Source organism: Heloderma suspectum, chromosome 1 (assembly GCF_057233095.1).
Source record: "Heloderma suspectum isolate Gila_16-S chromosome 1, 16-S_ref, whole genome shotgun sequence".
Classification (NCBI taxonomy): Eukaryota; Metazoa; Chordata; class Lepidosauria; order Squamata; family Helodermatidae; genus Heloderma; species Heloderma suspectum.
The window spans coordinates 163,873,847-163,900,485 of NC_139458.1; the positions used below are offsets into that span (position 1 = coordinate 163,873,847).

A 26,639-nucleotide genomic window follows, 5' to 3' on the forward strand; every position below is an offset into this window, starting at 1 on the left:
CTTTTAAACTGAACTTAACCTGGGCCCTCACATAGATAAATAAAGGACACATTAATATAAAATCTAGAACTTTCATGCTTAAATGGGTTATAAAGGTTATGCTTTTAGTACCAAAAGAACTGGAAGCTAAAGTATCAACAGAATGTCACATTAGCTACATCATCCTAGCCAACAAGACACTAACATTCCCCTGGGAACAATGGACATACACAACGAGTACGTTAGACCTTAAATTTCTTTAAGGTGGGGTCACTGCAGCTTAGGACGAAATATATAAAATGGCATTAAGGAAATTATACTCTGACGTTGCATGACTGTTGGGTGATACAAGATGCTTTTATTTTTTCTTACTTATGATATTACACTTCATATTTGGTTCATCATTTTTACTTGGAATACAGCTTTCGAGAATAAATTCCTGTGTTGCATCTTCCACCAAAGACACAGACGTTTTAAAAATAAAATTGCTATCTTTATCTAAAAATACGCTCTTCCATAAAACAATTTTTACACCTTATAAACACCGTATTCCAGAATTTAGGAAAACACTTTAGCCTAAGTTAAGTCTCACTGCTTTCAGTGGAAGATTGTTGGACATGAATTTAATTCTCCAGATGAAATCAGTGGGACTTAAAAGTGGTTAATTTTAAGATGGTGTCCCCATTTATGGCTCTTTTAATCTGCTGCTATTAAAATTAATGTCCTGATAGCCACTGAGAATGGTGTGTAGGAATATTCCATCCCTCATCTATGTATATATAATACAAGTCAAACCTGCAACAAAATGTTAAATGCAGAGTGCAGTCATGGCCTGAGGTTCAGAGGACACAAAGACTCAGTTGTCAGTGAATAGACATCTTATTTGCATAAGCTAAACACATCTGTTTATTTATTCTCCATTGTTATACATGATTCACTTGTGTTTCAAGAAGAGGGTTTTTTTAAATTTAGTCTTCTTTCAGGAGAATTATTGTCGTCATTGTCATTGACACTTGGAGTGATGTGTGGAATTCTTCAAAGGACCTTGAATTCTGTGAGGCACCTTCTGGCTTTCTTTCCAAGTATACAGTGGTTAAAAAAAACTTTTTTTTAATTAAAATGATGAAATATGCTAGTAGTGGAGGCAAATGAGATTAATGCCAGTAAGATTAGATGTGTGTCAGATTCAGAAGCAGCTTGCATTGAAGGTTTGCTTTCTAAAACCATATCCTGGCTTCACACAGTCATGTTAATTCCTGTACAACACCGTGCAGACATAACACATTTAGATAAGCCAGGAAATAGTCCAGGAAACTCTGGTGGTTTCTGTTAAGTGAAGATTGTATATGTTTCTTCATTGCTTTCTCAAGGGTTCACCTTTTGACCATAGAGACCTCTCTCTATTCAGTCTCTCCAAGAGCTGTTATTTTATTTACTTTGGCCTGAAGCCATAATTTTTATTTTACTTTACTTTGTGCTTATGAATGTGAAAGGGAAAAATAATGTCTCCATGATCACTCTTGTGCCACTCATCAACCCCTCACTGTGTTCAGGATAAATGTATGCATTTCTTTTGAACTTCTTTGATTTCTCTTCTGCCTTGGGCTTCACAGTCCAATGAGAGCACTGATGTGTGAGGAAACTGCCAAACAAGAATTTTGCGTAATGAACTGTAACAGCTAATGCCTCAAAAACTAAGAAAGACTCTGCAGCCAACCTGTCTTCTAGCTCTGTACACCTATGCCACCCCCCCCCCACACACACACACACACAAACATGCCTATAGGCTCAGCTGGAGTCCTAAGTCTGTAGCTTCATCCTGATCCTTAAGAACATAAGAAGAACCATGCTGGATCAGACCAAGGGAACAGAATGCTGGAATGCTAGTCCAGCATTCTGTTCACACAGTGGCTGACTAGCTGCTGACAGGAAACCCACAAGCAGACATGAGTGCAACAGCACCCTCCCATTCAATGTTCCCCAGCAACTGCTGTATATAGGCTTACTGATTCTGATACTGGAGGTAGCATAAAGCCATCAGGACTAGTAGCCATTGATAGCCTTCTCCTCCATGAATTTGTTTAACCCCCCTTTAAAGCCATCCAAATTGTTGGCCATCTCTCCATCCCGTGGTAGCGAATTCCATAGGTGAACTATGTGCTGTGTGAAGAAGCACTTCCTTTTCTCTTTCCTGAATCTCCTACCAATCAGCTTCATGGGATGACCCCAGCTTCTAGTATTATGAGAGAGGGAAAAAAATGTCTTCCTATCCAGATTCTCCACACCATGGATAATTGTATACACCTCTATCATGTCTCCTCTTACTCGTATTTTAGTACATTATTGTACTTTTAGTACATTATTGCACCATGGAGCCATGAACACTGGTAGCCTTTTCCTTAACAAAATCTGAGTTCCCACAGAACTGTAGACCCCCAAACAACCGAGAACCATTCCCTTTGTTCCATTATAACCAGTCAGTGCAAACTACACCACTAATACTGTGTTGTGTTTTAGCCAAATGGTGGAGAGTTCTGACAAAATGTGGTTCCCTGGAGAAGGAAATGGCAACCCACTCCAGTATTCTTGCCAAGAAAACCCCATGGAACGTATCACAAGGCTAAAAGATATGACGCCAGATGATGAGCCCCTCAGGTCGGAAGGTGTCCAATATACTACTGGGGAAGAGCAGAGGGAATTTCCAAGTAGCGCCAGAAAGAGTGAAGCGGCTGGGCCAAAGCTGAAAGGACACTCAGCTGTGGATGTGTCTGGTGGTGAAAAGAAAGTCCGATGCTGTAAAGAACAATATTGTTTAGGAACCTGGAATGTCAGATCAATGAATCAAGGTAAGCTGGAGGTGGTCAAACATGAGATGGCAAGATTGAACATCGACATCTTGGGAATCAGCGAACTAAAATGGACAAGCATGGGTGAATTTAATTCAGGTGACCATCATATCTACTACTGTGGCAAAGAATCCCTTAGAAGAAATGGAGTAGCACTCATAGTCAACCAAAGGGGTGGGAAAAGCAGTACTGGGGTACAATCTCAAAAACGATAGAATTATCTCAGTATGAAACCAAGGCAAACCATTCAACAACACAGTAATTCAAGTCTGTGCCCCAACCACTGAAGCTGAAGAAGCTGAGGTTGATTGGTTCTATGAAGACCTACAACACCTTCTAGAACTAACACCAAAAAAATGTCCTCTTCATCATAGGGGATTGGAATGCTAAAGTAGTATTTGGAATTCAAGAAATCACGGGGATAACAGGCAAGCATGGCCTTGGTGTACAAAATGAGCAAGACAAAGGCTAATCGAGTTTTGCCAAGAGAACATGCTGATCATAGCAAACACTGTTTTCCAACAGCACAAGAGGCGACTCTACACATGGACATCACCAGATGGTCAATATTGAAATCAGATTGATTATGTACTTTGCAGCCAAAGAAAGATGGAGAAGCTCTATATAGTCAGTAAAAACAAGACCTGGAGCTGACTGTGGCTCAGATCATGAGCTCCTTATTGCAAAATTTCAGCTGAAGTTGAAGAACGTAGGGAAAACCAGTAAAGCATTCAGATATGACCTAAATCATATCCCCTATGAATATACAGTGGAGGTGAGGAATAGATTTAAGGGATTAGACCTGATAGACAGAGTGCCCGAGGAACTATGGACAGAGGTCCGTCACATTGTTCAGGAGGCAGCAACTCAATCCATCCCAAAGAAAAAGAAATGCAAAAAAGCAAAGTGGCTGTCTGATGAGGCTTTACAAGTAGCTGAGGAAAGAAGGGAAGCAAAAAGCAAGGGAGAAAGGGGAAGATATATCCAACCAAATGCAGATTTAATAGCAAGGAGAGACAAGAAGGCCTTCTTAAATGAACAGTGCAAAGAAATCGAGGAAAACAACAGAATGGGAAAGACTAGAGATCTCTTCAAGAAAATCAGAGATATCAAAGGAACATTTTGTGCAAAGATGGGCATGATAAAGGACAAAAAAGGCAGGGACTAACAGAAGCAGATGAAATTAAGAAGAGGTGGCAAGAATACACAGAAGAATTATACAGGAAAGATCTGAATGTCCCTGATAGCCATGATAGTGCGGTCACTGAACTTGTGCCGCACATCCTAGAGAGTAAAGTCAAGTGGACTGTAGGAAGCATTATGAACAACAAAGCTAGCGGAGATGACAGTATTCCAGCTGAGCTATTTGAAATCCTAAAAGATGATGCTGTTAAAGTGCTGCACTCAATATGCCAACAAATTTGGAACACTCAACAGTGGCCACAAGACTGGAAAAGGTCAGTTTACATTCCAATTCCAAAGAAGGGCAACGCCAAAGAGTGTTCAAACTACCATACAATTGCGCTCATTTCACATGCCAGCAATTTAGGGATGTACAAAATGTACTTACCTTTCCACGGATTATGTTTATGGGGGGGGCGTTCCGTCCCTCCCCCTGGAATCCTTGACGGGGGGGGAGGCGATCTGTTCCTCCCCCCCAGAATCCTCGATGGCTGGCTGTGCTCCGCGGCGGCTCCACAGAGCAGCCGGCCAGGCCCAGGCCAGAGCCGTCCGCAGCCGGATTTCCGGCTGCAGAGGGCTCTGGGTAACAAACAAACAAACACGTACGCAAATGGTGGCGGCTACGGCCGCTGCCATTTGCGTTCCTTATTTTTGGCCGTCTTAGTCTGCGTAAATATTTATGTAGACTATTATGGTGAAAATAAAGGGGAACGCAAATAGCGTAGTGGGATCTGACATCCCTAGCAAGGTTATGCTCAAAATCCTACAAGCTAGGCTTCAGCAGCATGTGAACCGAGAACTACCAGAAGTAGAAACTGGGTTTCGAAGAGGCAGCGGAACTAGAGATCAAATCGCCAACATTTGCTGGATCATGGAGAAAGCAAGAGAATTCCAGAAAAACACGTATTTCTGCTTCATTGACTACGCTAAAGCCTTTGATTGTGTGGATCACAACAAACTGTGGCAAATTCTGAAAGAGATGGGGGTACCAGACCACCTTACCTGTCTCCTGAGAAACCTGTATGAGGGTCAAGAAGCAACAGTAAGAACTGGACATGGAACAACCGATTGGTTCAAAATTGGGAAAGGAGTATGACCAGACTGTATATTGTCGCCCTGCTTATTTAATTTATATGCAGAGTACATCATGAGAAACACCAGGTTGGATGAATCACAGGTCGGAATTAAGATTGCCGGGAGAATTATCAGCAACCTCAGATACGCAGACGATACCATCCTAATGGCAGAAAGCAAAGAGGATCTAAAGAGCCTCTTGTTGAGGGTGAAAGTGGAATGTGCAAAAGCTGGTTTGAAACTCAGCATTAAAAAAACTCAGATCATGGCATCTGGCCCCATCACTTCCTGGCATATAGAAGGGGAAGAAATGGAAGCAGTGACAGATTTTATGTTCTTGGTTTCCAAGATCACAGCAGATGGTGGCTGTAGCCATGAAATTAAAAGACACTTGCTCCTTGGGAGGAAAGCTATGGCAAACCTAGATAGCATAGTAAGAAGCAGAGACATCACCTTGCCAACAAAGATTCGTATAATCAAAGCTATGGTTTTCCCAGTAGCAACGTATGGCTGTGAGAGCTGGACTATAAGGAAGGCTGAGCTCCGAAGAATTGATGCTTTTGAACTGTGGTTCTGGAGAAGACTCTTACAAGTCCCCTGGACTGCAAGGAGGTCAAATCAGTCCACCCTAAAGGAAGTCAACCCTGAGTGCTCATTGGAAGGACAGATACTGAAGCTGAAGCTCAAATATTTTAGCCACCTAATGCGAAGAGAAAACTCCCTGGAAAAGACCCTAATGCTGGGAAAGATTGAAGGCAAAAGGAGAAGGGGACGGCAGAGGATGAGATGGCTAGGTAGCATCACCGATGCAATGAATATGAACTTGAGCACACTCCAGGAGAGAGTGGAGGACAGGGAGGCCTGGCGTGCTATGGTCCATGGGGTCACAAAGAGTCGGACACGACTTAACGACTGAACAACAACAACATTGCAGTTGTACAGGCTGAAGTAGTAGAAAACATCAGACTATTTACCTTGCACAGTTATTTAGTCCCCAAAGATAAAAACGAGGCAAAAAATAAGATTCTTGGATCCCTACATTGAGCAGGGGGTTGGACTCGATGGTCTTGTAGGCCCCTTCCAACCCTACTATTCAATGATTCTAAGACAGTAAATAAAGCAACAGTAAAGGCCCCAAGGCAGTGTCTGAGGGCGCATGATGCGGCCACCTTACTGAAGATAAGCAGCTCTGGGTTCGGTCAGTGCCTGGATGGAAGACCTCCATGTACACTTCCTTGAGTTCCATGATGGAAGAAAGGCAGAACATAAGTGTACTAAATAATTAAATAAAATAAGCTTCTTTGTAAGATGCTTTGGGAACTTGTTTGAAGGATAGGGTAGAAATATGATAAATGAATAACATGTATTTATTATAAATAAATGGTAAGTCAAGACTTTTATTGGTTGGTTGCTATTCCACAAGAAGAAGCAGTCTGCACATACTTCAGTTGTCTTGGCGTGCCCTATTGTAACACAACTGTGGTGATGATAACGATTGGCAACCTGCAGTCATTATCTGGCCGAGAACCAGCCATATTTTATGTTGTTAGCTGACTTGAACATGCCAAAGTAAAAGCAGGTTTATGAATAATATCATTCCCTCTGTTTCTGATACTCTGGCATGCGTACCGTTGTTTCTGTAACTAAAACAGCCCTGCCCACTCACAAGACTGGAGGTAGCAGCAGACTTGAGGGAATCCCGAGATTTACAGAAGTACAAACAAACCCAGGGGAAGGGCCTCAAAGCAGCCCAATGAAAACTGAGTGTGGTCAGTGGCCACAGAATGCTGATTGACGAAAAAGGAAAACTTGGTGGGAGGGAGGATGGAATGGAGTGTCATGGAAGATAACATGGCTGGCTGACTTGGAACAGTGAACAGGAGCACTCCACACAGCAAATTATTTTTGCAGGTCCCACTGGTAAATTACATTTCTGTTTTACAAATAGGACACTGATCTGCACACTGATCTGTTACTCTATTGATGCAAACCAAAGTCATTTTTGAAAATATACTTGCCAAGTCTAATAGTTCCTTTGACTTAGAAATATGATTAAGGCAGCAGTCCTATACATGGGATCCTGGGAGTAATGAGTAAGTCCCATTGAACTCAATAAACATTGAAGTGTACAATTGCACTTCTAGGGTGATATCCAATTAAAGTATCCTGCCAGTGGAATGTCTTCTGTCAGAAGTGTGGGGAAATGGTGTTTCCCCCTCTTCCCTGCAGTAACCTGTGCACCTTCAAAATGTGATTTGGTGGGTTGGGGGAGCCTTTGGAGCAGATATGGGGAAGTTGCTGGAGGGGCTTGTGGAGGGGAGGAGAGGAAGGGAAGATAAAGTCATGTGCTACTAGCAAAAGTCCATCTGATGCTGGATTTCACCCCTAGTCCCTCAAACTCTTGAGGAATCTTCTGATAGTATTGCCCTTGGAATTTACCTTAGTTACATATGGAATAAACCATCCAGAATTAGACCTCTTGTGACAGGTGAAAGAACATGGGATGCCCTTATGTAGTTCTCTTTTATTTCACTGGGGCATGTGGTAAAGACCTTCTTGGTAGACTGTGACCAGGATCTTCTTGACAGGGTTATCTTACTGTGGGCATCTCTACACCAGCCTAAAATCCTGCATTTCGAATGGGGCTTTCTGCTTCCGTTTTAAATGCAGGATCACCACTGACTCCCTTTACATGCACATCCTTCCCCCACCCTCCTACCTTCTCACCATATCTCAGTCTTCCATTATCTTTCATTGATCGTGCTCCTCTTCTTGCTGCTTTAAGTCTTTTGACAGAGGAAACTGAAGGAGAACACAGCGGGGTAATTTGATAGCTCATTATCTGCGATCCATTTAAAAATGGAACAAAAGGCATTTAGTGCAGGAGATGCCTTGAATGATCACAGCGTCATGTAAAGAGCCCGCAAACTTCCGTGAAGGAGCAATCTCAGTTGCAGGATAAAAGCTCAGTGTGAAGGAGCCCTGTCATTACAAGTGAATTTGAACAAATTGATCCTTCATTTCTACGGAGTATTTCTCAGGTAACAATATGGAGAATTCATACCATTATGCTTGTGGGTAGGATGGTAAATCCAGCAGCTATATTTTATATTTTTATCTCCTGCTCCACTCTACTGTTATTGTGTTTCTGTGTATTATCAGATGTGTCAGTCCTCCACAAAGCCCCAAGCTAGTAAATCCTGCCTGAAGCTTAGTGCCTGTTTACTTCCATTAATCAGCTGATAACCCTGCTGTCAAATGTTGTGGTTTTTTTTAATGAGGCACTTGCTTTTGTATTAGAAATTAATTCAGTCAGAAACAGAATAACTGTTTTCCATCTGAGTTTGTAAAGAACACCCTGGTAATAGCCAAAAAGGTCACCTGGCAAACTCTCCAACTAGTAACAGGGCAGGTCCAAGACATTTTGCTGCCTGAAGTGAAGGACAAGATGGCTCCCTCTCACCACCTATTCTGTGGATTGCCAATTGGACTAGCAGTTGAAAATTACTTCAACAGTGGTGACAGGACAGTGTCTTCCACTGCACCTGAGGGAAACAGACTGGCTAAGGGAAGGATAGACTGTGTGAGTGTGAGACACTGCACTCTATCATCCAACACCTCACCACTGCCCCCCACCATCTGCCACTTGAGGTGGCTCCCCCACTTTGCCTAATGGTAGGGACCGCCAGTAGAGTTCCTTTTTGTTATTGTAAGTTGTAAATGGAAGGCATCCCTTTTGCTCAGTGAATAGTTAAGAGTGGGAAATCAAGGGGGACCATATTTTGACCTTGTGTGATTTATAGTACATAATCCAAAGTACATTAAAAGTCCAAGTGGATGAAGCATCAACTGACAGTGGGTGTAAGGGAACTGCTGATAAATAATGAAGAGCAGTGATAGTGCCTAATCTAAATGTATTTGGAGAAGTAAGTGGCTAACATAAAGCATTTGTCTGCAAAGTAACAAACCAAATTAGTGTACATTTTAAATTAGACCATATTGCAGCTTTGGGAAGAGTTGCAATAAAGGGCTATTATGGAAAATTATCATAGCTATCAGTCTGTTGTCTGGCTGCAGTGCTAAAGGTTAGCAAAATGCTGATCTGCAGTTAAAGAAGAGAAGTAAATGATATGACCAGTCTTAGTATTTATTGTTTGTACCCTTGTCAACAAAATTAATTTCACTGCAGCTGAGAGATTCAGACAGTTTTAAGGGTATTTTATTAATATAGCCTCGTAATAAGAAAAGTTTTAAGTATCTGGACTTCTCATAAGCAACTTTAATACAAAAGCTAACAAAGCATACTGCCAACGTGGTTTATAGCTTAAGGCTCAACCTCAGCCTCTTATATTTGATTTATCACTGCAGTATGAGCAATTTAATTCTTTGGGGATGAATCGGGTTTTGCAGGCCTTCAAAGCTTGTCTTTTTTTCTTCAGTATTGAGGAACTGGGGGCACCAAATGTCTTGACTGGTGAATCGAGATTCGGGTAGTTGCAGGGTCAAGATCAAATGATAAAGCAGAGTTGTAAGCAGGACACAGCAACAAGAGAAATATCAAGTGATTTCAAGCAGATTTTGAAATGCCTAGTGTACTTTGAGGTGGTCTTAAGAGGCTACAATAATTGATGAAAATGTTAGTTTGGAGGCTTCTTTGAAGGGTGCTTTTTTTTGTTTTTTGGGGGTTGGTTTGTTTTGGGGTTTTTTTGCCATTAGCTAAAAAGCAGCTTGTCTCTTTAGCGGTATAAGCAGATGAAGTAGAAATGTCAAATGTTAGCATGGGGATGGTTCTTAGCAAAGCTGAAACACACTCACTTGGATATTATACAATATTGAATCGCAAAATTAAAGGGTAGTTTAATGAATTCCAGAGAGGTAGCCATGTTAATCTGCTGCAGCAAAAACAACAAAAATCTCAGGGCAGCTTAAAGACTACCAAATTTCATAGAATCATAGAATAGTAGGGTTGGAAGGGGACTATAAGACCATCAAGTCCAACCCCCTGCTCAATGCAGGAATCCAAGTCAAAGCATCCCTGACAAGTGGCTGTCCAGCTTCATAGAATCATAGAATAGTAGGGTTGGAAGGGGACTATAAGACCATCAAGTCCAACCGCCTGCTCAATGCAGGAATCCAAGTCAGAGCATCCCTGACAGATGGCTGTCCAGCCTCGTCTTGAACGCCTCCAGTGTGGGAGAGCCCACCACCTCCCTAGGTAATTGGTTCCATTGTCGTATTGCTCTAACAGTCAGGACGTTTTTCCTGATGTTCAGCCGGAATCTGGCTTCCTGTCACTTGAGCCCATTATTCCGTGTCCTGCACTCTGGGATGATCAAGAAGAGATCCTGGCCTTCTTCTCTGTGACAACCTTTCAAGTACTTGAAGAGTGCTATCATATCTCCCCTCAGTCTTCTCTTCTCAAGGCTAAACATGCCCAGTTCTTTCAGTCTCTCTTCATAGGGCTTTGTTTCCAGTCCTCTGATCATCTTTGTTGCCCTCCTCTGAACCCTCTCCAGTTTGTCTGCATCCTTCTTAAAGTGTGGTGCCCAGAACTGGACAAGGTATTCCAGAAGAGGCCTAACCAGTGCTGAGTAGAGGGGAACTAGTACTTCCTGGGATTTGGAAGCGATGCTTCTATGAATGCAGCCCAAAAGAGCATTTGCCTTTTTTGCAGCCACATCACATTGTTGGCTCATATTCAGCTTGTGATCGACAACAATTCCAAGATCTTTCTCGCTTGTAGTGTTGTTGAGCCACGTATACCCGATCTTGTAACTATGCATTTGGTTTCTTTTTCCTAGGTGCAGAACTTGGCATTTATCCCTATTAAATGTCATTCTGTTGTTTTCTGCCCAGCGCTCCAGTCTATCCAGATCACTTTGAATTTTGTTTCTGTCTTCCAAAGTATTAGCTATCCCACCCAATTTTGTGTCATCTGCAAATTTGATCAGCATTCCCTGCACCTCCTCCTCCACGTCATTAATAAAAATGTTGAAGACCACTGGGCCCAGGACTGAGCCCTGCGGTACCCCACTCATTACCTCTCCCCAGTTTGAAAAGGTCCCATTGATAAGCACTCTTTGAGTCCGATTCTGTAGCCAACTGTGGATCCACCGGATCGTTGTTTCATCTAGCCCACTTTGAGCTAGTTTGCTCATCAGGATATCATGGGGCACTTTGTCGAAAGCTTTGCTGAAGTCGAGGTATATGATGTCTACAACATTCCCACGGTCTACAAGGGAGGTTACTTGATCAAAAAATGAGATCAGATTTGTCTGGCAGGACTTGTTTTTGATAATTGCATGTTGGCTTCGAGTAATCACGGCATTGTTTTCAAGGTGCTTCCAGATGGATTGCTTTATCATCTGTTCCAGAATTTTCCCAGGGATTGATGTCAGACTGACTGGTCTGTAGTTTCCAGGTTCTTCCTTTTTACCCTTTTTGAAGATTAGTCTTGAATGCCTCCAGCGTGGGAGAGCCCACCACCTCCCTAGGTAATCGGTTCCATTGTTGTATTGCTCTAACAGTCAGGAAGTTTTTCCTAATGTTCAGCCGGAATCTGGCTTCCTGTAACTTGAGCCCCTTATTCCATGTCCTGCACTCTGGGATGATGGAGAAGAGATCCTGGCCTTCCTGTCTGTGACAGCCTTTCAAGTACTTGAAGAGCGCTATCATATCTTCCCTCAGTCTTCTCTTCTCAAGGCTAAACATGCCCACTTCTTTCAATCTCTACTCATAGGGCTTTGTTTCCAGTCCCTGATCATCTTCATTGCCCTCCTCTGAACCCTCTCCAGTTTGTCTGCATCCTTCTTAAAGTATGGTGCCCAGAACTGGACACAGTACTCTAGATGAGGCCTAACCAGCGCTGAGTAGAGGGGAACTAGTACTTCACATGATTTGGAAGCTATATTTCTATTAATGCAGCCCAAAATAGCATTGGCCGTTTTTGCAGCCACATCACATTGTTGGCTCATATTCAGCTTGTGATCGACAACAATTCCAAGATCCTTCTTGCTTGTAGCACTGTTGACCCAAGTATCGCCCATCTTGTAACTGTGCATTTGGTTTCTTTTTCCTAGGTGCAAAACTTGCCATTTATCGCTATTACATTTCATTCTGTTGTTTTCTGACCAGCGCTCCAGCCTATCAAGATTACTTTGGATTTTGTTTCTGTCTTCCAGGGTGTTAGCTATCCCATCCAATTTTGTGTCATCTGCAAATCTGATAAGCATTTCCTGCACATCCTCAGCAAGTTATTAATAAAAATGTTGAAGAGCACTGGGCCCAGGACTGAGCCCTGTGGTACCCCACTTGTTACCTCTTAGCCCACTTTTAGCTTGTTTGCTAATCAGGATATCATGAGGCACTTTGTCGGAAGCTTTGCTGAATTCAAGGTATATTATGTCGCTAGCATTATGTCCATATACGGCTCAGCCGCCGTATCAGATGGAGTTGGTACAGCGCTGTCCAGCTCACAGCTGACACCTGAGCCTCCATGGACAGCTGGGAGTCTAAGATGACCCCCAAGCTGTGGACCTGGTCTTTCAAGGGTAACCGTACACCATTCAACACCAGGTCAACATCCCCAACCTCCTTTTGTCTCCCACCAAAAGTACCTCGGTATTGTCAGGGTTCAGCTTCAGCTTGTTCCTCCCCATCCAGCCACTCACCATCTCCAGACATTCAGACAGGGATTCTACGGCCAACCTTGGTGAAGATTTGAACAAGAGGTAGAGCTGCGTGTCATCTGCTTGTCATCATTTATCTTCCTTCCCTGTCCCTAGACTTCTTCTTTCTCTCCCTAACCCTGAGCCTTGCTCTTTCTCTTGCTCTCCCTAACCCCTTTATTTTGCCATTTCTCTCCACTCCCAGCTTCTAGTGTAGCTATTTCTCTCCCACCATCTCTTTACCTCTCTGTTTCTCCCCCTAGCCTTGCTTTCTCTCTTCCCTCTACCTTGCTTTCTCTTCCTGCCTGCTGAACAGCAGGTTCAGGAACAGGAAGGAGAACCTGGTGCCCTAAAGTTTTTCAATTTTTTAATTTAAAAAGTTTTTGAAAGTGGCAGGGAATGAAGAATTATTGAGGTACCATTGGCGGAGCCCGTGGGCACCATGACACTCAAGGGCACCACGTTGGGGACCCCTGGACTACAGTCTACTTCATCAGATGCATGAAATGTTATCCTGAGTTACAGGTGCATGTATGTGTGTTTGTGTATACATGTGTAGATGTGTGTGTGTGCGAGGGAGAGAGAGAGAGAGAGAGAGAGCTGAGGTGAAGGGGGAGAATTGTAAATGCTGAGGTTAAGGAAAATGAAATGCAGAAAGTACAGGCAGTGATAATTACCTTATTAACAGTGGCCATTCTCAAAGCAGTTGTCTGGTGATAACAGACATTCTCGCATTGGTGAGTTGATGAATACACATATTTAAGAGCATTTATTTTGGCTATGTGTTCATGTCTGGTAATAAGTTGAATTGTGTTAACACAACTATTAACTTTAGTGAAGCAAAGGTGTTAGTGCCTTTGCCATCCATACCTACTATATCGGTCCCATATAATTATTTATATCAGTTGTCACTCAGGGTGTAGAACTACTAAGTTGTCAGAAATATAGGTGCTTCTAAGCTATAATCACATGGGTCTGAAATACCCCATCTTTCCTAGATTTATAAAACAGCTCCAACATAACTTCCCTGATATACCATTCCAAGATAGGTGACTCTCAAGCTCCTGCTTTACTGCACAATCCTATGCATGTCTACTCAAGTCAGTCCTCCTGATTTCAGTAGAGCTTGCTTCCAGGTAAGTAGGACTGCAGTCTCAACTAGATAATAATCTCTGTGTTAACAACATGTTGACTGTTCTATTTATCCTATGTTTTTATTTTAGGTTATGTTGAACAGCCTTGTATGGTACCTTGTCCATTTGACTGCAAATTAAGTGACTGGTCCAGTTGGGCCCCCTGCAGCTCCTCATGTGGAACAGGAGTGAAAATTCGGTCCAGGTGGCTTAAGGAGAAGCCTTACAATGGAGGACGTCCTTGTCCGAAACTAGATCCTAAGAATCAGGTGAGGTGTATCAAGAAACCAGTAGATCAGTTTCACAGTGCATCAGTTACATTCAGTGTATTCTCTGGAGAGACAAAAACAAGGTAGCTTCCCACTAGCCCAGGGATGTTGAATCTCTTTCAGACTAAGGGCCAAATTCCATTTCAGAGAAGCTCCTGAGGGCCACATTCCAGTGGTGGGCGGAGCCAAAGTCAAAAGGAGGTGAGGCCAAACATACCAGCATATTTTAGTTTAAAGCTCTTACTGCCAGTAGCTAGGCCTTAGGAGAGCCATTTCAAACTTTTAGAATGGGTGGGGGGAGTGGAAAAAAGCCAGGAAACCACCAAATGATTGGTGCTTGGGGGAAAGGGGTGTGGCCCTCTGGAAAATGCCAGAGGGCCAGATTTGGCTCCCAAGCCTGTGGTTCTACATCCCTGCTATAGCCAACATAGCCTCTCACCTGGTTGTACTCTTTCCTTGAACTATGTATTTCCTTACGAATACGTATTGATATGGTTTAACTTTCATTCCAGAGATTTACTTCCTCTTATTCTCAAAAATATTCCAGTCTCTGAAGGAATTATGAGTTAATAATATTTATATCATGTTTTAGCTGCAGCCCATAAACCACTAATAACAGTCAGTGAAATCAGTGAGACTCTTCTGGAGTAAGTAGTTTGTGAATAGTGAGATTTAACGCAGTTTGTGAGATTGATTTTCCCTAACTGTTCTTTGTAATTTTTTTTCCCTAATTCCATTTTACTCTGTTCTAATAAGTTTCTATCTGACAATTACAAGGTAATTTTCAAGTGTGTATTCTATTAGGAAAAGCCACCGGTATAAATGGAAATATTCAGATCGAAAATTAGGAGTAAAATATTTGTCAATTAATGTTGTAATTTAATATAATAAAGGAACTTCGCTGTTAATGTAGGCAGAAGAGGTTTCGCACATCCCTAGCCATCATCTTGTTTTGATGATGTTATACAAGATACAGTGCAGGAAATTATTGTGGCCTTGTGCGGATGGCCAGGTCCGCTGATGCCAGTGTGAGTATGGCCTGTACTGCTGGTGGCCGCGATGTAGCGCTTCTAGGGGCAAGCCCCGAAAAACAGAAACACTCATTTCTGGAAGGGGCACGATCTGAAGGTGCCTTCCAGGAACAAGTGTTTTCACTCATTTCAGGGCTTGCCCCCAGAAGCAATGCCAGTGGTAGGGGATGCACGCACATTGGCGCCAATGGACCTGGCCACCCACACACAGGCATGATTGGATCCTGCTCATAGTATCCCACACTGGACCGAGTTGTCAGTTAATATAATTAAGAGCACAAGTTTATGATTCAAGTTATGGCGTTACTTTGTAGGCCTTGTTCGTGATGCACCCTGGCATGTAGGTTATACACTTGATGAGATACAGAACGGAGTCTTAAGCTTGTGTGACCTTCCCCAAACCCCCCACAGACACACTACCACAACCCCCCACCATGCGGAGAACTTCTGGTATGAACTACAGCCTACATGCCTAACTTCTTGTCAAGGGCTCCTTGGAGGGCTCTCTCAGTCTAATCCAGTAGCTAAGTCCAGACACAGACAAAGGGATTCCTTTCAAAGCTTTATTCTTCTTTTACAACTTAATAACTATACCGATTGCAACTAGATCTGAGCAGCACAGTACCTATGCCCTAAGTTGAAAGAGTTGGTCCCTGTTTGAAAGGGAATTACTGGCAGACCCCTGAACTTAAGGACTAGGGAGAGTCCCTCCCCTTTTCCCTTGGATCCCCTGGGCGCAGCCTTTGTTTGCGCGCCAACCGGGCACTACGCCTCCTTTCCGCGCCCTCCATCTCGCGCCGCTCTCTGCGTCTGCGTCGCGCATGCACCAAGTCTGCTATCTGTGCTCGGTCACTCCCTGGACTGCTAACTAAACTAGGAATGCTGGTGGGAGGAATCTCCGTCAGCTGTGGGCCCTGGGAAAGAGGAGCGCGCTCCTCTCCCAGGAGCGACTGCTCTTCCTCAGAGTCAGAACTACTCTGGGATTCTATGGGCTCAGTGTCCACCCTGACACTTCTTGCCACAGAGTTTCTCCATGGTAAAGAGGTCAGGACAGATCTTTAAAGTGACACAGTAGGTCATTTCAGGCATTTTTGCTGCTATGTTCAATGGATATGTGAGGAGAGGAGCACTCCAGTCCTGCCCCACTCTGTCCTTGTTTCCATCGCCCTGTATGTGTGGAGAGTGACAATCTGAAGAGGAGAGCCTCCTGTATCCTTGGAGGCTCTCCATGTGATAAAGAACCCCCTCTCTCTTCCCACCCAGTGGGCTGCCAAGGATTCCTCTTGCCATAGGTCTGAATTGATTGGATGCAGAGGGCTTTTGAAATTAGGCTGAAGGCTGTAGGACATTGGGCCAAAGCTCACATGTGACTCCAGGGCCACAGGTTACCCGCCCCTGGTCCAATTGCTGGGCTCAGAAGACAGCCAACCATAGGTTGCAGACATTCTCGCTTGCTTGTTCTGAAGCCAGAAACTACTATTGGAGGTAACTTCACCTGTTTTATTCAAAACTTCATGGAAAAGTCAGATTGAAATCAGTCTTAACGTTATTCACAGTCCTTCCATTTCTGCATCAAGGTTTAGACAAATCTTTCATCAAAAATTTATTGCTTTCTGCACATTAAAATACATAAGCAACAGTGTAATAGAAACAGAGCTGAAGGAAATATGGTAGAGGAATGCTCAATAGGATAAATAATGCCCACAGCTCAGTACTTTCCTTCATGGATCTGGGAGATCACCAGAAAGGTAAAATGAAACCCCACCATAAGTAATACATAGATGATAAGCTTCTAAAAAGATAGTGAGTCACATCATTCACAAACATAGTGGAATATTTATGTGAAAATTCAAACACATTGCTCCTGTTGTTTTAGCATGTCTTTGAACAAAATTCTTAAATTTGATGGAAGATTAACCTTTGGTGAAACCATGAAGCTTAGAAACAGACATGATAGTGTATTGCACATCTTCCTCAAGGTCAGGGAGACTCATGGAATTTTTGTGTATGTTTTGGAATCATGCTCATGAAGTGAACGCCCCAGAGTTTTTTCCCCAGAGTTCCATTAGATGCTATTGCTACCTGAATACCCTAATGAATAGCATACTTTCTTCTTCAGTGTACAAATCGTCGCTCCAGTGTAAGAGAGAAACAGTGTTGAAAACTGGCTATATAAATTTAGCCCTGATATCATATCCTGATCCTCCTCTAAAATGCTCAGGGGATCCCAGTGGCCTTCATCCAAGCACTGATCAGCTCCAAACTTCCTTAGCATCAGCATTGCTATAGGATTTGGTATTTCCATACTATTAACATTTACCCAGAATGTATAAATATATAGTATGTTGTGCCATAGTTTAAAACTACTGGGTTGTATTCAGTGGTGGCTGTGCCTTAGTGGAAAAGACTTTTGCTCACACATGTCAGGACACCCATTTTCTCCTGATCCTCCATACCCGCTTAAACCTGAGTTCTCTCTGGAAAGTTGCTCCTGAGAGTTGGGAGACCCTCTGAACAGAATGGAATATGTCATACAAGTCTTCATGGGATAGGGTGGGGGGTTGGCCAAAATTGAGTGCCCGGTTTGAGTGAGTGGAATTACTTTCTGCTATTCTCAACAGAGTAGACAGTTGTTCCTGCCCTTATATGTATTTTTAAGATTTCCAAAGTGCAAACATGTTCCCCCTTTGGGATAATATAGACCAGCCCTCTCCAAACTGGTGCCCTCCAGATGTTTTAGATTTCAACTCCCATTAACCCCAGCCAGCATGGCTAATGGTAAGAATGCTGGAAGTTGTAGTCCAAAACAGCCGGAAGGCACCAGGTTGGGGACAGCTGATTTAGACTTTACACTCAACACCATATTGACTGGGTTGGCATGTACGAGGGTGGTTAATAAGCCTGTTGTAGAGTTACTGAGTGGTCTGTTAACCACCCCAGCCACCCACCGTTGCCAAGTTCATATGTAACAAAAAAACTACCCCTGGCAAGGGTAATTAGGGAAATGAGCTGGCACACACCCGGCATGCATGGGGTGGTTAACTGAGCTGTTGAGTCCACTTGACACTGCGTCCCCACAAAGAGTTTCCACTGTAGTGCTGCATGTTCCTAGTGGTAGCTGATGGCATGGTATTGACATGGAAACATTTTCCACATGATCCAAAGGTAATTTTTCCATAGGATTTATCTGTAATAGAATCTGGCCCTTAAGTATCTTTTCTAAAGTCATATACCCACATTTCTTTAGCATTTCTTTATTAAATTATGATAGTGCAGGAAGTTGTTTCTAAGCATATAATATGAAGGGTTTTTCATAATGGAAAATTAACTATGAGCTCTAGGGCTTTATTGTTTGAATATTCCTTTCTGTACTTTTAAAGTCTGTAAGAAAATGTATATTTTTAACTGGTGTATTCCCAGGAGCTATGGATTGCTCTACAATGCATGCTTGGTATACAATTTCTTTCTAAATGATAAAAAGCATATAGTGAGTCTTAGGGATGTGCATTGATTCAGCCAATTCCCCCTCCAAGCCCCTTTGGACCATTTTTGGTACTTTCTGAGGTGAAACAGGCTTTCCTCCAAAGTAACCAGGACCAAAGCTGGACCTACATGAAGCTTCATGCCTGATTTGAGTTTGAGAAACACAGTCTGTGTCCGAAAATAGCATATTTTGGTTTCATTACATAAAACTATGTCCATCAGCTTGCTTTTCTCAATCACGAAGTTGTTCTGTAGCAAGCAAGTAGGAAGTCAAAGGTTCTGTGTTATGTTGGGGGTCAGGTGGCTTCAAGTTCTGTTTATTCATGATTTCAAAATCCTTTCCTTTCTCCTTCATATGAATTAACTAAATCATTCTCTCAAACATTTTCCTGTAGTGAAAAATCTTTCTTTGAGATAACCTCCCATTATATTTTCTGTTGTTTTACTTTCTCAGTTGTTCAGTTGTTTGTGTGTCTTTGTGTAGAATTTAGGCTGTACAAGCATCCATCCTCTCTTCCCCTAATTAGGAAAAATAAATTATTTATTTGAATTTATTTTCTGTTTTCCTTTAGTTTTTCGTGTGTGTGTGTGTGTGTGTGTGTGTGTTGCATTAATCACCATATTATAAAAGTGTTTTTCCTATATTTAAAAAGTCTTAAATTGGTTTTCAACCATCAGAACTCCCTAGTCCCTGCACCTATCCTTCTGAAATTTTGCAGCTTTCTTATGTGGAGGCATCTCTATGAGTTGTGCCATTTTCATACACATTTCCAAAAAACTATGTGGGGAGAGAAGGGAAATGAATCCCTTCCAAAATTCATTTTGGAATTCCAAAATTTGAGGACTGCTCTTCCACATAAACCATTGCACCTGTCCTTCTGAAACTTCACAGGTTTCTTATTTAGGGCCATGTCTAGGCAGTCTGTCAACAATAGTCCACAAATAATGTAGGGGGTAAGTACATCCTGTTTTGGAAACCCTCAAAATGAAATGCTGCTCTTGCGCAAATATCCCTGGAGCGGTTCATCTGAAACTTGGCAGCCTTGATCTCCTTAGAAGGGGCAACTATCCCTGCAAATTTAATCCAATTCTGCCAAGGAATAAAAAAGATATTGGCAGTTCCCTTTTAAAAAGAATCAAAATACAAAGGAGCATAGCACAAAAACCCTTGCACCTATTTTTCTGAAACTTGGCAGGTATAATTCCCTCATAAGGGACTATTATGACCGTAAATGCCGTCCAATTCTAACAAACAGAAAAAAAAAACATAGCCATGTTTTGATTTCCAGTGATAGTCAATGCGAGACTTACATTCTGTTGAGATTCAGATCAGTGTTAAAGTGGGCAGCCTCTGAACTGAACCGGGCTATTTTCTGAAGCACCAAATTGTGGTCCAAGTTGAATGTTGTGGTTGGTTCACATGCCTAGTGTATATGCTTAATTTTTCTGAAGTTGCAAATTTTTTATTCACTAGGCATAAGTCCAGTATGCAGTGTATCAATTTTTGTTGGATTAAAGGCAGTTTTAAATCTGGAGAGATGTACCTTATAGAAATCAAAGTCTGCTTCCATTGCTTCTGATGTATCTGACACTACCAGTTTCTTGTTCTAATTTCCTCTTAGCATTTGTGTATCAAGTTTGTTTGTCATGTGCCAGGAAACTCCTGTATATCATTGGAGTAGGTTTGTCTGATTCTGCTGAGGTAATTAGATCCTCCAGCAACTTTGGAGGTTCTGAGGTGTTCAGAGATGATGGGCATTTGTTCTTGTTTAACACTTAAGCACATGCGGCAATTCATTTTAGAGCTGAAAACCAAACAGGAGGCAGAAAACCAAACAATTTGTAATTTGTTTTGGGGTGAATTTGTTCCCTACCACCACCACCCTTAGTGACATTTCCTAGTATTTTCTTGAAAATAGCAAGGTCCATCACAGTATGAAATGTCCTTTTTTATATACTTTTATTTAGTATACAAGAATATGAATTCTCTCCCAGTCTGGAATGCAGTGCACTGAAGAATCCTATGCTTGCGATTTAACATGAAACTTTCAGATGTCTGATTATACTACAGTTTAAGATCCTATGATGTCTTTGTTGTTCTTAAAAAATGACAGATGCATTGCCAAAGTATCAGCCTTTTAATAAAATACATATTAAACAAAGCTGACCACCAAATTTCAATACCTAGGTAAAAATGTAACAAGGGTATGAATGAAATTGACTACTGAGGGGAAGACAGACATTTGTCAGTGCTTGAGTTTGAACATCCCTACAAACAGTGATTCCTAACATCTAGACCATTTACAAAATTATTTATTTATTTTCTTTTAACACATTTATACCCTTCCTTATCTCCAAAGAGTTCCAGATGGTTTACAGCAGGTCAGTAATTTAACAACAACACCAATAGTAAAAGTAGTAGTAGTAGTAGTAGTAGTAATAATAATAATAATAACAACAACAATAATATTTTTAAAAAATCCCAATGGTCATAAGATGGGCCATTGGTTTAGAGTGCTCCATCTCTAAACATTCTTTGTCCTCCCCATACCTAGAATTATGCAATACAAGTTCAAATGATTTATACAGGTAACAGAATTCAGGTTCTTTAAACACAATATTTAGTTATCCTGGTATACACTTTTTATGTTTATTTGTTTTTTGTTTTGTTTTTAGAATGGAACAAACAGAGCCCTGACTTATGGTTTGATAGAATCCAGAGTATATTTAAGACTCGGGTTGTAATATGAGGAGAAAAAGTAGAAGAGGTCTCCATTGTCAAACAGGTCTCAACACACATGAATAAAAGCTTATCAAGAGAAAATATTACCAGGCATGTTTATTTACTGATCCTCTTTAAAGTGGTTTTTAAAAGGACAACTTAACATATACAAAAATAAATGATACCATTAAATTATTGATCTATTAACAAAAAATCTCAAGGGACAATTAAGGAGGAATCTACATTTTTTGTCTATACCATAGTACCTAAAACCTATTTTGTGGGGATGGATTGAACCGTTAGCACAACCTACCGAAAAAGTTCCCCATTGGAGAAAACAGTTGAAGAACAGAACTACAGTGAGAAACTGGACCACATAGTGTAAGGAGAAAATAAGGGAGGAAGTTTTTCATGTCAGTATGGAGCAAGCAACAGAGAGCTCTGGTTGGCCATTCAGTGCATATTCAATATTGAATTGTGGGAGAACTACTACATTTGACAGTGTAGCAGAAATCAAAGTCAGAGAGACCATGGAGTGAAGGAAAATGAGAACTTCTTTATTTAACGCGCGGGCTTGAGGCTGGAATCTTTTCCAAAGAGCCAAAAGCCCTGAACTATGGTTACACATTTCTTTTATAGTAATGATGACATACATGCGACCCTTTTTCCTGTCCCCTCTTTCGTGGTTTTGCAGTTAGCACAGTTGTTTACAGTACAGGAAGTGGGCCACAGGATGTTCTATCTTAAGACATGGTTACAGCCTGCAGTAAGCAAAAAGTTAAAGGCATGACTAGGTTGTGCAATCCAGCTTGCTGACAAGGGCAGTTTCTACATTGCTGATCTTTTGCTAAACTATACTAACGTTGCAGAAATATAAGACCACTCAGTCTGGCCTTAAATATGGCTACTACATTCCCCCCTTAAATGCATAATTTTCCTTACAATTATAGCATTTCTTAGCAACTTAGGTTATTTTATATCTTGCAGTGCTAACAGCGTATAGCGGGCGGCAGTCTTTGAGGTTAAGGCATTCAGCATATTTTTCAGGCAACGTATAAACCAGGGGATACAGAGACATAACAGTATTTCCATTAACACTACAGGCAGAATTAGAACAAATGCCACCTTGAGCCAATTAAGATTTGGAATTTAAGAGGTCAGCCAGTCAAGCCAATTATTTTTGGAACATTCTACACACCGCGCAGACGCTGAATTGGCAAGGCCGTGCATGCCATTGATGTAAACTTGCTTCTGTAGCAATGCTGCCAGGGCACTTTTTCCTAGATGGGTAGCTTTGTGTGCCATTTGTACAATACTCTAAGCGAGCCGATGAGGTACATAGATTCGTCCATCTGGCAACTCCCACTACTTCTTGGCTGTTTTTTTAGCTTGGAGGGAATTAACAGCCATCTGATCTTCTTCTGGAGTATATGCTGGACACGTATCCACCAAGTTGACTTGGAACAGCGGAGTTGCTATGACCGTTACTTCTTCTCTTTCTATATTTTGTCCCTTTTGAAGGGCAGCTTGTTTTGCTACTTGATCCGCCCATCTATTTCCTTTTGCTACATCGCTGGTCCCTTTTTGATGTCTGTGGCAATGCATTACCGCCACTTGTTTAGGGTGCCATACAGCATCTAATAAAGCAGATATTTCTGCAACGTTCTTGAGACCTTGGCCAACTGAATTTATTAATCCTTTTTCACGATACAATGCTCCATGGGCGTGGAGGGTAGTGAAGGCATACTTGGAGTCCGTGTAAATATTGACAGTAAGTCTAGCGGCTAATGTTAGAGCTCGAATAAGAGCAATTAATTCTGCTCTTTGGGCTGAGGTTCCTACAGGCAAGGGATTGGCCTCAATGACTTTGTCGTTTGTTACTATTGCATAGCCGGCATATCTTTTTCCATTTTGGACAAAACTGCTTCCATTAGTAAAATAAGTGACATCTGGGTGTGGCCAAGGGCTATCACGCAAGTCTGGACGGCTGGAGTAAACTTCATCCATAGTTTTGATACAGTCGTGTTCGGGCTGACTTCCTGGCGCTATTGGTAGTAACGTAGCTGGATTTAAGTTGGATGACACTTCTAACTTGATACGCGGGTTCTCACAGAGCATGGCTTGGTATTTGGTCATGTGCTCATTGGTGAACCAATAATTCCCTTTGTATTCCATCAGGGTGAGTACTGCATGTGGAACTCGAACAGTTAATTCCTGTCCCATTGATAACTTATCTGCTTCTTGGACTAAGAGGGCTGTTGCTGCAATGGCCTTTAAACATGCTGGCCAGCCTTTTGCGACCGGGTCTAATTGCTTAGATAAATATGCAACAGGTCGCTGCCAGGAGCCTAGCTGCTGTGTTAGTATTCCTACAGCTACATTGTCTCGCTCGTGCACATACAGTAGAAAAGGCTTAGTCACATCAGGCAGTCTTAGAGCTGGCGCTTGGAGTAGTGCTGTTTTAATATTTTTGAAAGCTTTTTTCTGGGACTCTTCCCACTGAAATGGTGCCGTCTCGGGGCCCTTAGTAGCTTCATACAAAGGCTTGCACATAACAGCGAAGTTAGGAATCCAAATTCTACAGAATCCAGCGGCCCCCAGAAACTCTCGCACTTGTTTTCTAGTGGCCGGCTCAGGCAAGGCACACACAGTCTCTTTTCGTTCGGGGCCCAATTCTCGCTGATGTTGAGACACTATAAACCCTAGATACTGCACCTGGGTTTGCCTTTTTCCGGGACACTTTGTATCCGCATTCCCACAGAAGGTGTAACAGTTCTCGTGTCCCTTTCCAACACTCAAGTTCTGATGATGCTGCAAGAAGCAAATCATCTACGTACTGCAACAGAACTCTTTTTCCCGGTTCCGAATGGAAATTTTGAAGGTCTTGACTTAGGGCAGTCCCAAACAGCGTAGGGGAGTTTTTAAAACCTTGTGGTAAACGACACCAAGTTAATTGGGTTTTTCTCCCTGTCAGTTGATCTTTCCACTGAAATGCAAAGATAGCTTGACTTGTGGGGGCCAGTCGGATGCAGAAGAAAGCATCTTTCAGGTCTAAAATAGTAAAATGAGTAGCTTCAGATGGAATTAATCCTAGCAAAACATAGGGATTTGGGACGACTGGATGTATTGTCACGGTTGCTTGGTTGACCAACCTCAGGTCTTGCACTGGACGGTATTCTTCAGTGCCGGGCTTCTTCACTGGCAGGAGGGGTGTATTCCACGGTGACTGACATTCTCGGAGTATCCCATATTTTAGTAGACGATCTAGGTGCTTCTGTATTCTTAGTATCGCTTGGTGTGGCAGTGGATACTGTCGCACATGTACTGGTATTGCTCCTGGTTTTAACTCAACTACAACTGGAGGCACACATCTGGCCATTCCTGGAGGGTTTTCTTCCGCCTATACTCCAGGCACCTGAAAGGCTTGCCATGGCTCTTCATCGAGTACTGGCATGGTCCAATGTAGTCTCCACTCTTCTTCTTGCGGATAAGTGAGTGTCAAAAGTTTGCCCTTCTGAGGCTGCCGAAAGGCTACAGCCGCTGTTCCATCTTCTTCAAAGGATATTTGGGCCCTTAATTTTGATAACAAATCTCGTCCTAATAATGGCATTGGACACTCGGGCAGATATAAAAACTGATGCTTTACTATATGGCTCCCAAGCTGACAAGTCCTTTGTTGTAACAAATGCCTTTCCTCTACTACTCCAGTCGCCCCTACTACTCGTACCTTTTGATGGGTGAGGGGTGCCACTGGGTAGGTTATTACAGAGGAGGCCGCTCCGGTGTCTATCATGAAATTAATATTTCGGCCCCCAACAGTGGCGGTGACCAAGGGCTCCCCGGGGCCAAGATGAAGGGGGCCCGGTCTGTCCTATTCGAGACTTTCTGTCGCGGCCATCCCCGTGAAAGGATTCATCTCATATCTCTCTATGGACTCTCCTTGCCTCTGCCAATTATTAGGTTGCCAGCTTGGCTGCCCCCCTGCTCGCCCTTGGTATTCTCCTTGATTCCCTTCTTGGTACATTGATGGTCCACCTTGACACTCATGCCACCAATGTCCATCTTTTCCACACTGTGCACACTGATTTCTCCTCAAAAGTTCTCTTCTTCCTCTTCCACGTCCTCTTTGCCCTCTGCCTCTTCCTCTGCCTCTTTCTCCAATTTGTGGCCCTACTAGTGCTGCAGCTAGCAGTTCTGCCTTTTTAACCATTCTCTTCTCTTTCTCTTTCTTTTCTTCTTGATTTCGATTCACATACACTTTCTGAGCAACTTCTAAAAGTTCTGTCAAATTTTTTCCTGCAAACCCAGTCAACTTTTGAAGCTTTTTCCGGATGTCTTTGTAACTTTGGGCTACGAAAGCCATGTTGACTACCTTCAGGTTATCTGGGGCTTTGGGGTCGAGGGGGGTATACTGGCGGTATGCATCTAAGAGGCGCTCTAAATACTCTCCAGGGGCTTCGGTTGTGCCTTGCAGCACTTCGGAGACTTTAGTCATATTTATAGACTTCTTCATACCCGCCCTCATTGCCTGCAACAGCAGGGTTTGATACTGGGTAAGGCGCTCTAACCCTGCAGGGGTATTTGGATCCCAATGGGGATTCTCTAAGGGCACTCTTTCTCTCATCTATCCTTGGGGGTTTACGTGGTTTTCAGGAGCCCTTTCCAAGGCAATACGCTCTACCTGTTGATGGATTCGTCGCCTTTCTTTTGTGGTGAATAATGTCAACAGTAGCTGTTGGCAATCTTGCCAATTGGGCATATGCGAGGCCATAATACTAGAGCATAGTTCTACTAACTCATGAGGTTTTGTAGTATAGGAGGCATAGTGGGTTTTCCAATTTAATAAGTCTGAGGTTGTAAAAGGCGCATAGGTATAAGCTTGAACTGGAATATAATGCGCCTCTGCCTCTGGGTCCGGGTTATGCACCATCTGGGTTACTTGCCTCAGGGGAAATAAATGTTGAGCCTCGTTTTCCGACTGACGAACAGTAGGCGAGCTCTCTTTGTCACTTTGTCAGAACAAACATCTTTTTTTAAGGGCATTTGCTGATTGTACTAAATCTGCAGCCCAATTCCTTAAACTTTCCAGTTCTTCAGTTTCCTTACTTAACGCTGTTTGAGGCGATAAAAGAGAACCTTCAGACCCTACAGAAATAGACGTCTCCACAGGCATCATGGGGGAGTTGGGGGCAGTAGTTGAAAGCGGCGAATTATTGCCTGCTAGGCTTGAAGCCAATGGTGACAGTTCCAAAT

At 42.5% G+C, this 26,639-nt stretch overlaps 1 protein-coding gene across 1 annotated transcript in view; it reads left to right on the forward strand.

Annotated features, from left to right (window-relative positions):
• THSD7B (thrombospondin type 1 domain containing 7B) overlaps window positions 1-26,639 on the forward strand; it is a 645,752-nt gene that overhangs the window by 481,956 nt on the left and 137,157 nt on the right. The window contains exon 15 of the mRNA XM_084829626.1: window positions 13,972-14,150. Coding sequence (XP_084685752.1) covers window positions 13,972-14,150 — 179 coding nt within the window. The remainder of the gene's footprint in view (window positions 1-13,971; window positions 14,151-26,639) is intronic.